Source organism: Emys orbicularis, chromosome 2, assembly GCF_028017835.1.
Source record: "Emys orbicularis isolate rEmyOrb1 chromosome 2, rEmyOrb1.hap1, whole genome shotgun sequence".
Lineage (NCBI taxonomy): Eukaryota > Metazoa > Chordata > Testudines > Emydidae > Emys > Emys orbicularis.
In genome coordinates this window covers 265,250,226-265,262,347 of record NC_088684.1, presented here as the reverse complement: position 1 = coordinate 265,262,347, position 12,122 = coordinate 265,250,226, and the positions used below count along the sequence as shown (strand labels likewise).

At 46.4% G+C, this 12,122-nt stretch overlaps 1 protein-coding gene across 5 annotated transcripts in view; it reads left to right on the top strand.

Moving 5' to 3' along the window:
• ABI1 (abl interactor 1) overlaps window positions 1–12,122 on the top strand; it is a 125,244-nt gene that overhangs the window by 84,388 nt on the left and 28,734 nt on the right. For all 5 annotated transcript variants that reach the window (XM_065399232.1, XM_065399231.1, XM_065399229.1 and 2 more), the window contains exon 3: window positions 6,667–6,843. In XM_065399232.1, the coding sequence (XP_065255304.1) occupies window positions 6,667–6,843 (177 nt within the window). The remainder of the gene's footprint in view (window positions 1–6,666; window positions 6,844–12,122) is intronic.

Genomic DNA, 12,122 nt, shown 5'->3' with positions numbered 1-12,122 from the left:
AAAAACTCCTAAGGAAGGAGATTCCACCACCTCCCTAGGTAACCTATTCCAGTGCTTCACCATCCTCCTAGTGAAAAAGTTTTTCCTAATATTCAACCTAAACCTCCCCCACTGCAACTTGAGATCATTACTCCTTGTTCTGTCATCTGCTACCACTGAGAACAGTCTAGATCCATCCTCTTTCAACTACCTGAAAGGGGGTTCCAAAGCTGCTATCAAATCCCCCCTCATTCTTCTCTTCTGCAGACTAAACAATCCCGGTAACCCTCAGCCTCTCCTCATAAGTCATGTGCTCCAGCCCCCTAATCATTTTTCTTGCCCTCCGCTGGACTCTTTCCAATTTTTCCACATCCTTCTTGTAGTTTGGGGCCCAAAACTGGACACAGTACTCCAGATGAGGCCTCACCAATGTCGAATAAAGGAGAACGATCACGTTCCTCGATCTGCTGGCAATGCCCCTACTTCTACAGCCCAAAATGCCGTTAGCCTTCTTGGCAACAAGGGCACACTGTCGACTCATATCCAGCTTCTTGTCCACTGTAACCCCTAGGTCCTTTTCTGCAGAACTGCTGCCTAGCCATTCGGTCCCTAGTCTGTAGCTGTGTATGGGATTCTTCCGTCCTAAGTGCAGGACTCTGCACTTGTCCTTTTTGAACCTCATCAGATTTCTTTTGGCCCAATCCTCTAATTTGCCTAGGTCCCTCTGTATCCTATCCCTACCCTCCAGCTTATCTACCACTCCTCCCAGGTTAGTGTCATCTGCAAACTTGCTCAGAGTGCAGTCCACGCCATCCTCCAGATCATTAATGAAGATATTGAACAAAACCGACCCTTGGGGCACTCCGCTTGATACCGGCTGCCAACTAGACATGGAGCCATTGATCACTACCCGTTGAGCCGAGGATCTAGCCAGTTTTCTATCCACCTTATACTCCATTCATCCAGCCCATACTTATTTAACTTGCTGGCAAGACTACTGTGGGAGACCGTATCAAAAGCTTTGTTAAAGTCAAGTAATAACACCTCCTCTGCTTTCCCCTCATCCACAAAGCCAGTTATCTCCTCATAGAAGGCAATTAGGTTAGTCAGGCATGACTTGCCCCTGGTGAATCCATGCTGACTGTTCCTGATCACTTTCCTCTCCTCTAAGTGCTTCAGAACTGATTCCTTGAGGACCTGCTTCATGATTTTTCCAGGGACTGAGGTGAGGCTGACTGACCTGTAGTTCCCTGGATCATCCTCCTTCCCTTTTTTTAAAGATGGGCACTACATTAGCCTTTTTCCATTCATCCGTGACCTTTCCGGATCGCCATGAGTTTTCAAAGATAATGGCCAATGGCTCTGCAAATACATCCGCTAACTCCTTTAGCACCCTCGGATGCGGCGCATCTGGCCCCATGGACTTGTGCTCATCCAGTTTTTCTAAATAGTCCCGAACCACTTCTTTCTCCACAGAGGACTGGTCACCTCCTCCCCATGCTGTGCTGCCCAGTGCAGTAGGCTGGGAGCTGACCTTGTTCGTGAAGACAGAGGCAAAAAAAGCATTGAGTACATTAGTTTTTTACCCCATCCTCTATCACTAGGTTGCCTCCCTCATTCAGTAAGGGGCCCACACTTTCCTTGACTTTCTTCTTGTTGCTAACATACCTGAAGAAACCCTTCTTGTTACTCTTAACATCTCTTGCTAGCTGCAACTCCAAGTGTGATTTGGCCTTCCTGATTTCACTCCTGCATGCCTGAGCAGTATTTTTATACTCCTCCCTGGTCATTTGTCCAATTTTCCACTTCTTGTAAGCGTCTTTTTTGTGTTTAAGATCAGCAAGGATTTCACTGTTAAGCCACTGTTAATATGGTCGCCTGCCATATTTACTATTCTTTCTATACATCGGAATGGTTTGTTCTTGCAACCTCAATAAGGATTCTTTAAAATACAGCCAGCTCTCCTGGACTCCTTTCCCCCTCATGTTGTTCTCCCAGGGGATCCTGCCCATCAGTTCCCTGAGGGAGTCAAAGTCTGCTTTTCTGAAGTCCCGGGTCCGTATTCTGCTGCTCTCCTTTCTTCCTTGTGTCAGGATCCTGAACTCGACCATCTCATGGTCACTGCCTCCCAGGTTCCCATCCACTTTTGCTTCCCCTACTAATTCTTCCTGGTTTGTAAGCAGTAGGTCAAGAAGAACTCTGCCCCTAGTTGGTTCCTCCAGCACTTGCACCCGGAAATTGTCCCCTACACTTTCCAAAAACTTCCTGGATTGTCTGTGCTCCGCTGTATTGCTCTCCCAGCAGATATCAGGGTGATTGAAGTGTCCCATGAGAACCAGGGCTTGCGATCTAGTAACTTCTGTTAGTTGCTGGAAGAAAGCCCTCGTCCACCTCATCCCCCTGGTCTGGTGGTCCATAGCAGACTCCCACCATGACATCACCCTTGTTGCTCACACTTCTAAATTTAATCCAGAGACTCTCAGGTTTTTCTGCAGTTTCATACCAGAGCTCTGAGCAGTCATACTGCTCTTACATGCAATGCAACCCCCTGACCTTTTCTGCCCTGCCTGTCCTTCCTGAACAGTTTATATCCATCCATGACAGTACTCCAGTATCCCACCAAGTTATTCTGTTATTCCAATCACATCATAGTTCCTTGACTGTGCCCGGACTTCCAGTTCTCCCTGCTTGTTTCCCAGGCTTCTTATATTTGTGTATAGGCACTTAAGATAACTTGCTGATCGTCCCGCTTTCTCAGTATGAGACAGGAGTCCTCCCCTCTTGTGCTCTCCTGCTCGTACTTCCTCCAGGTATCCCATTTCCCCACTTACCTCAGGGCTTTGGTCTCCTTCCCCCGGTGAACTATGCCCATGAGTGATCCGCACGCTGCCTGTTTACACTGTCTGGGGGAACCCACCTCAGCAACCGCTGCAAAATTTGCGGATCTTTTAAGTCTCGTACTTCCATATTCACATATTCAAGGGCCACAGGCGTTTCCTCCGCTTCACGGTAGGACAGGAACACTACCAGTTCACTGTTCTCTCGTTTGGCCTCTTGATGGCACCCAGAGTCTTCACAAAGTGTATGTCTGTGGTTGCGGCCTACCTCAGGCATCCAGGGGTCCAGATTTTTCCCTACCTCGATGACTGGCTGGTCAAAGGCAGCTCCAGATCACAGGTACAGAACTATGTAACACTCCTCCTGTCCACGTGCACCACACTGGGGCTGCTGGTTAACAGCGCCAAATCCACAAAGCCCACCACTTACCGGGCGTCTGAAACTCTTGGCAGATCGGCTGAGCCAGGACTCCTCCTCTCAGCACGAATGGTCGCTGCACCCGGAGGTGGTGCACAGGATTTTCCAAATGTGGGGCACCCCTCAAGTGGACCCCTTCGCAACCAGCCAGAACCGCTGGTGTCCTCGTTTCTGCTCCAGGGGAGGGCTGGGCGTGATCTCCGATGCCTTCCTTCTGTTCTGGTTGGATCAGCTTTTGTATGCCTTTCCCCCTATTCCACTGATTGGCAAGGTCTTGGAAAAGATCAAGACGGACAGAACTCGTGTCCTTGCGATCGCCCTGGCGTGGCCCAGACTGCACTGGGATTCTCATGAGCTTGGCAGTCACCCCCCCCCCCCCCATGGCCATTGTCAACCCGCCAGACCTTCTCTTTCAGGACCAAGGTCGTCACCTCCACCCCAACCTAGCAGCCCTCCACCTCATGGCGTGGTTGCTCAATGGTTAGGCCAAGAGGAGAGAACTTGCTGGGAGGGAGTCCAGCGCATCCTCTTGGAGAGCCGGGGGCCCTCCATGTGTCAGGCCTACCTGGCAAAATGGTCTCGGTTTTCCCGGTGGGCCACTGATCGGGGCATCTTACCAGTGGCTGCTCCGATCCAGTTTATACTGGATTACCTCCTTCATTTCAGAGCCCGGGGCCTAGCGCCCTCGTCTGTCAAGGTGCATTTGGCAGCCATGTCGGCCTTCCACCTGCCAGTATAGGGCCACACTATATTCTCTCATGCCATGACCGGTCGATTCCTTAAGGGCTTGGATCGCCTCTTTCCTTATGTTAGATCCCCGGTCCCTCAGTGGGACCTCAACGTTGTGCTGGCCAGGCTAACAAGGCCTCCATTTGAGCCACTTGGTACATGCTCCTGGTCCCATGTCTCATGGAAAGTAGCCTTGTGGTGATCACGTGTGCTAGAAGGGTCTCGGAGCTCCGGGCCCTGACCTCTGAACACGGTATTCCATAAGGATAAGGTCCAGCTCTGCCCACACCCTTCTTTCCTCCCTAAGGTGGTCTCCGCCTATCATATGGGCCAGGACATTTTCCTGCCGGTGCTCTGTCCCAAGCCCCACGAGTCGAGTGAGGAGCACCGCCTTCACATGCTAGATGTGAGACGGGCTCTGGCCTTTTACGTGGAACGTACAAAACTGTTCAGTAAGTCTTCGCAACTGTTCATCGCTACTGCCATGCGCATGAAAGGTCGGCCGTTTCCACTCAGCGGCTCTCCAACTGGATCACTTCATGTATCTGTACTTGTTATGACCTGACGGGGGTTCCCCCACCGCCGATTGTGAGGGTGCACTCGACCAGGGCGCAAGCCTTTCAGGCTCGTGTCCCTATTCAGGACACTTGTAGGGCTGCCACATGGTCATCGGTCCACATGTTCACCTCGTATTATGCGATCGTCTCCCAAACTAGGGAGGACGCTGGGTTTGGCAAGGCAGTGCTCCGTCCTGAGTGTCTGAACTCCTACCCACCTCCAGCAGATGTAGTTTGGAATCACCTATTGTGGAATGCACATGAGCAATCACTCGAAAAAAAGTTACCTTTTCCATAACTGGTGTTCTTCGAGATGTATTGCTCATGTCCATTCCACATCCCGCCCTCTGTCAGAGTTGTCTGGCAAGAAGGAACTGAGGGTGGGGGGAGCACGCAGCGCCCCTTATAACATGCCATAGCAGTGCCACTCCAGCGGTCGCTAGGGGTGCTCCCCTATGGATATTGCTAAGGGAAAAACTTCCGGCACCGGTGCACATGGCGAGCGCACACACCTATTGTGGAATGGACATGAGCAACACACCTTTTCCATAACTGGCATTCTTAAAGATAACTGTCTTTTGCAAACAATCTATTATTCAGTCTGAGGCTGTGAAAACAAGCCCGCTACACTTTGCTTCTTTTAAGTTCCTCCTCCACTAGTTTGCGATTTTTAATAGGGTATAGAAACTGCTACTATAACTCCAAAGAGCTCAAGATGATTTAAGCACATACTAGAATTCAATTGACTAAATCCGTTCTTCTGTTGCAAGCATTTGAAAATCACCTCTGTATGCTTAGTCAGCAAAGAGTTAAGGTAAGTCTGCAATATTAAAAACAACAACAACAACAAAAAACAACCTTGGTGTGTGCTCTGAAACTTGGCAGTGGTGGGAGGGTTTCAGCGCTCAAACTTCAGCCCAAGCAGGAATGTCTACACTGCTATTTTTAGCCCTGTAGCACAATCCTGAGTGAACTGACCCGGGCTCTGACACCCACTTCTGTGGGGGAAGTGCTGTTTTTTGTTTTACAGTGTAAATGTACCCGTGTTTTCTTAAGATCTGTTGACTTCCTGGGTGCTTGTGTTGGGCATGATTAGATGGTGAAAAATTGCTTTTGAATACAAACTAATTTTATGATTCATCTGGGTGCTTGTTTCCACTTTACTAAATAAAGACTATGCAGCCCAATATTGGTTTTGATTGGGGCAGATGGCTGTTTCCAGAGACTGATCGAAACAAGTACTGACAGACCAGGATCATCTTGCGCGCGCGCTCTCTCTCTCTCGCTCTCTCTCTCTCTCCTGGGTTCTGATTGTTGGTCTATATCCTTGGCCTTTTAATTTGGTTCCCTCAGCTAGGAGTTAAACAGTGCCCAACTTATGTGCAGAGAGACTTGTTTTATACCATCAAAATTAGTTTGCTCCTTCAAATTGCAGGGTCAGGGTCCCCTAGTCTGTACTGCCTCTACTTATTTGGTCCTTGCCCTCTAAATTGGCAGAGCACAGTACAGGTGTAACCCTTTCCCCCCCATCCCTTGGAAGTTAATTCCAGGGGTTGTATCCACCAAACTAAATCTCCATTCTGAGTAGAGATTGATGCCCTATTTAAGGCATACAATAGACAGTGTTAAGCTTTGGATCCATTTTCTTTGGTAAAGACAAAATTTGGAGCAGGCACAGAAGGTAGCTAAAACATTAGTGGCAAGGAAACTGTCTTTCTGGTGTAGTAAGTGGGTGGCTTGAGAGTGCGTTGGTGGCTTGGGGCAAGTCACTTAATCTTTGTCTTGGTTTCTCATCTGTAAAAATGGAATAACTGATCACTAATGTCAATTATAAGGGTGTTGAGGGTGGTTAATCCAGTAATATCTATAAAGTGTGTTTGAAAAATCAAATATTTTATAATAGATCACTTTACTACTATTCTTACTTGGAACTGCATTGTTATTCCGCAGAGTGTAATTATTTTTTTTAGAACAAGGATCTTGTTTATTACTCTAAATTTTTTTTGCAAACTTTTCCTTATTTTAGTGAGGTTAATAAAGTAGTTTGTTTCAAGTGCTATTAATTTAATAATTCAGATTAATTGATTTTGACTTGAATGTTTAGGCATGTCTTTAAATAAAACATCCTTTTCTGTTTTAAATTTAGACTGTGGACATCCATAAAGAGAAAGTGGCTCGCAGAGAGATAGGTATTTTGACAACCAATAAGAACACATCAAGAACTCATAAAATTATAGCGCCGGCGAACATGGAGCGCCCTGTAAGGTACATTCGAAAACCTATCGACTATACCGTGCTGGATGATGTCGGCCATGGTGTAAAGGTGAGAATCCATGTAAATTTTGAAGACCTATTTGAACTGAATGCGGTGGGAATTTTAGTTGAGATTAAAATACTTAGTGGTTGGTGCTGCTGTGAGGAGTGAGGGGTTGATACAAACGTACCCAGGAGCAGCACAGGCACAAAGTGAGATTTTTATGTTGAGGTCTTGAGCAATTTCTGCTTATAAACTTGTGACTGCCTGAAGTAACCACAAACCAGGAAACAATGGCTCACGATTCTGATAATGGTTATTTCATAACAATGCAATTGCACTAATGACTCGTTAGAAAAAGGGACATGACTGACTTGTTATGAAAAACATTCCTTATTTTAAAAAAGTGCTGCAAAAGCCCTTTTATCCCTTTCTTCTCCTACACTCCCACTTTAGTTTAAATTAAAAAAAAAAAAAAAAAGTTTAGGTCATGGGCAAACTTGATGGCTGGAGACTTCATTAGGGAGAGATTTTTTTAAAGGCACGAAGGGCAGCCCCCATTGAAAAATCAGTAGGAGTTGACACTTCGCTGTTCATTTGGAAATCTTCCTCCATGTATACAAGTGCCTTGACCAAACTCAACTTTTTTGGGTACAACAGATGGCCGCAGGAGAGTTAGGTAAGACTAATCAACATGGTATCTTTTGCCACCTGGGAATCTTTCCTTGTCTGGTAATAGCAGGTTTTATTTTTCCTTAGCTGACATGATAGTACATTCAGTTAATTGCAGTCTTCCCCCGACTTACCTTCAAAAGCTTTTATTCAGGACCTTGTATCCAAATAAGGATTTGTGTGTGCTAGTCAGTCAGGAAAGCAGCTGCATCAATCTTGAAGTGCCTTTCTGTAGTGCTCAGCTCTAAGGACTAGATCGTTGTCTGTGGCAGAGAAGCAATCACCACAGATGGAGGGAAATGAAGAGGTGCCAAGGTGTCCTTGGCATTTCAGTGATCCTGGGGTTGCTTAGCAGCGGCTAAGCACAGTGAAGAAGGCTGCTTTAACCTGTGACAGCTGTCGCCAGCCTCAGGGCATAGGAGCTGTTAGGGGGCCCTGTAGTGCCTGAGGATCTCACTACACAGCAGAGAACCTCTGAGGGGATGTCTACACTGCAATTAAAAACCTGCGAGCTGGCCCATGCCAGCTGACTCGGAGTCGCAGGGCTCGGGCTAAGGGACTGTTGAATTGCCGTGTAGATGTTCAGACATGGGCTGGAACCTGGGTTGTAGGACCCTGTGAGGTGGGAGGGTCCCAGAGCTTGGGCTGTAACCTGAGTCTGAACACCTATACCACAATTAAACAGTCCCTGAACCCGAGCCCCGAGAGTTGGCACGGGCCAGCTGTGGGTGTTGAATTGCAGTGTAGACTTACCCTGTGAGCAAGATCCACTTGGCTTCGAGCTGCTCTATATTGGTACAGTGATGCAAAGCAGATGAAACGTACAGTGTTGGAACATAAGAGCAACGATGCAAAGGAATCCATTTGACCTCCATAGAAGTTAGTCACCTTTCATTTAGGGCCCCTTGCATATGAGAGAAGGTAGCTTGAGTCAGTAGAGAAGTGTCAGAATCCATGTTTCCAATGCCAGCTCTCAGTTCACCGTTTAGATGCCAGAGTGATGGTCTTCTAGATAGACTATAAAATAGACTAATCAATTAGCCGCTGCTGCATTATTGCGGGGTGCGGGTCCTCGAGCCTCATAAGCTAAATGTTTGGTTTAGACTCCAATGCTGTTACATGGTAATAGCAGCTTTCTCCAATTTGTACACTTTTATTTTGGCATGTTTATTTTAATAACATGTTCAACTTCAGTTAGGAAAAAAAATAGCCTGCCCTTTCGAACTGATAATCTTCTGTTCGCTGGGCAAATGGCTTTTTTCTAAAAGGCTCTTTGCAATTTTATACCAGTTTCAGTGGTAGCTTTTGCCATCTGTAAACTAATTAACCTCATTATGGAAAATTGACTTTACTAGAAACCATTCCAAAGAAGAAACCTGAAGTTTAGTGGCCTTGATTTGTAGTGTACTATGTTAACTATATCTTACTTTTGTTTCTTCACTGTGTGATTGGCCTACTGCCATGCTATCAATTCGGCTATAGGCGATGGGACAATGGCTGTGTGAAAAGATGATGCCCTTGTCTCTACCACATGAATTCATTATGCAAATACCATAATTGCCAGGTAAACCTTACACACCTGCTGTTGGAAATGGCATCCATAGCCTTCCACTCTATAAACATAGACCTCAACCCAACCACTTCAGTAGCTGTATGTATGTCACCCAGAGAGACTGCTATTAATCATAGACACCTAACTGGGATGTCACACGGTCTCTTAGGATGTGGTACTGATTGTAGCTGTAAAGGAGGTTGCTTGTTCTGCCTTCAGTCTTAGATATAAAGAGGATAGATGGCTCAGTGCAAAAAGCTTTCCACTTCTGGGTCCCAGTTCAGATTTCTACTTGAAATTAAATTGACAGCCTCAGATCACTTCCCAGTCAGCAGGAGTTCGCATAGTCAAATGGCCATTGATATTTGACATTGTTAATATTTATTTGTTGTTAAAAGCTAGAAAGGCTCTGTGTTGGGAGCTCAAGTTATGTCTCAAACCTAACCAGAGTGGTTCTGTCAAATTGGGGCTGACATGGTTAGTGGCAGGAATGGAGAAAGCTGCATTGCAAATTCTTCAGCATACCTGTGACAGGGCGTGACTCACCGCTGCGGCGCTTCCTGCTGGCCTTTCAGGGAACTAGCTTTTCCAGCCTCCGGAGCGCCCTCTGCAGGCCGATGCCCTGCTTGCCGCTGGCCCCCATGTCCCTCCCAGACCCCGGTGCCCCTTTGCATAGGAGTTCTGCCCCCTGGCAGTACCCCCACAACTTGGGGTCTCCCCTCCTCGGGGAACCCCCAACTCTCTATCCCCCACCTTGCCTCAGTCTATGGCTGACAGTCACTATCTAGCCCCCGCTCACTGGGACTGACTGCAGCGTACAAGCCATTCATCATCGTCATGGAGAGTTTGGACCTGCTGCCTTTGCCTCCTGTGGGCTGCCCCTCTGCAACCCCAGTACCTTTCCGGCCTTTATCAAGGCCTGCAGCCTGGGGAGTTTCCAGGCTGGAGCTCCCTAGCGCCTCTCACCTTTCCCCAGCCCTGCTAAAGTCCAGGTACCTTGCTCAGCTCGCAGCAGCCAGGCCTGTCTCCCTCAACAGCTAGAGACTCTTGAGCTCCGGCTAGCAGCCCTTTTATAGGGCCAGCTGTGGCCTGATTGGGGAAGCAGCCTTAGCTGGGGCCATGCCCCAACCATCCTTTCCCCAGCCACAGCCCTCTCCAGGGCTGTTTTTAACCCCTCCCGGCAGGAGCGGGGTGACTACCCTGCTACAATACCCAATATGTGGATAAAGAGGATATCAGACTTTACTGCTGCCAACCCTATACTCTTGACCACAAATTCACCCAGGTTAAAGTATTGATGGAAACTGTCTAGGGCCTTGGAGGTAGCATGATTTCCTGACAAAACCAGAAATTGTAGTTCTAATCCCAGCTCACCCACAGATTGACCAGCTGTAAATTTGCCCTGTTCATACATTTTTTCCTCAATAAAATGGGGCATAATATTTACAAATGAGGTAACTATTGAGTAAGTGTTAACTAATGTTCAAACAGTGCAACAACATCCTTTATAAGGGCTAAGTTATCACTGTTTGTGTGACTTCATTTTGTTTTGGTGGAGGTAGGAACAAAATGGGGAGATGGTAAGGAAAACATGAGAGGCCACCAGAATAAATGTGGAACCATAGCCTGTACAGTTATGATTTCTAATGTCTGTGTGAAAATATTTTTAAATATATTTAAATGCCTTAAAAATTATTTCAAAAGTATATTGCAATGAGCAATACCAGAACTGTTTTGTTTAATAAACATAAATTCAAATTGACTCTCATTTATTCAATTAAAAAAAATGATAGAAACGAAGCTGGTACTGGAACTACTCAAATACTCCTCTCTCCCAAAGTATTTGTTCCTGAATTCCCTTCCCTAATGGGACAAAAGTTTCTCACACTTTATTTTGAGTCTCACCCTGGGAATAGGGAGTGGATCGTCATGCAGAAGGAGAGAAGCAAAAGCAGGAACATGTATGGAGGGGCATGAGGAAGGGCTCTGCTCTGTGTATTTCTCCCTCCCTCTGAGCCCACGAGATCAGCAGCTGTTGTGTGGTTGATGCTCTGCTGATGGGGGAGGGAGAAGATAGGCAGCAGCTGTTCTCCATAGTATATTTCCCTCCTGCTGGGGAAATCGCTGTGGGAGTTGATGATGTTTCTAGTAGTAGAAACTGCCCACCACAGTTTCTATGTACCAAAAGGCTACACTACCATTGTAGGGAGTTAGTCAGCGGCAGCCCAGATCCTTAAGGAACCTGGGTGCTGTGTGGGATCCAGAGTCCACAGTTAGCACACAGGGACAGGCCACCCCTAAAATGGCCCAGGATCTACCTAATTATACTCTTATTGGCTTGTGGGTCTGAGAGTTTTTCAGGCTGTCCCCATATCTCTACTCCACAATGCTCAAACCTCTCCCTTTGGAGGGGGCAGTGCTTAGTATTCTGTTCCAGTTGTAGGATTTTTCCTGGGATGGGAACAGTGAGCCCAGGGATACCATAAGTTTGGTTTTGATGCATCATATGTGGGCAGTGGATTTTTTTTAAACTGTTGCACTTGTGATTAGACTTAACATGGCTCACTTCCCTTTTCATTGAACAAACATTCTGTGTAAATGGCTGCAAGAAATGTACACACAAGCAGATTTTGCCAGTCTGTTAGATACTAAATAATCACTCAGCGACCATTCTCTGGGGATGAGGACAGGGGGACACAACTGAAGTCATTCCCTCCTCAACCCCATGTAAATCAGAACCTATCATGACATGAAATGCTGCTTTAATGTATGAAGACTCTGGCTTAGTAACTTAAAAAAAAATTAGACACAAGCTAATTTAACCATTCTTCCATTCTCTTCCTTTTGTTTTGTGAAGGAAAAAATAGGTCAAATGCTGTTATCCATACAGAAAATCCAGGGCTTAAAGAATGTTGCTGAAAAGAATTATGCCTGTCTAGCAGCCCTGCTAGAATTTTAAAATATTCTGTGTGAAAAATGAAAGGCAGGTAGAATTGGCGCTATCAGGGTGTCTCAGTCCACCTGATTGTAAAATGAAGGTTAAAGCAGAAATGGAAATGATTTCTTATGCTAAATGTAGATAATGTGTTTAACACTCACTAAATGAATTGTCCAGTAGTTACAA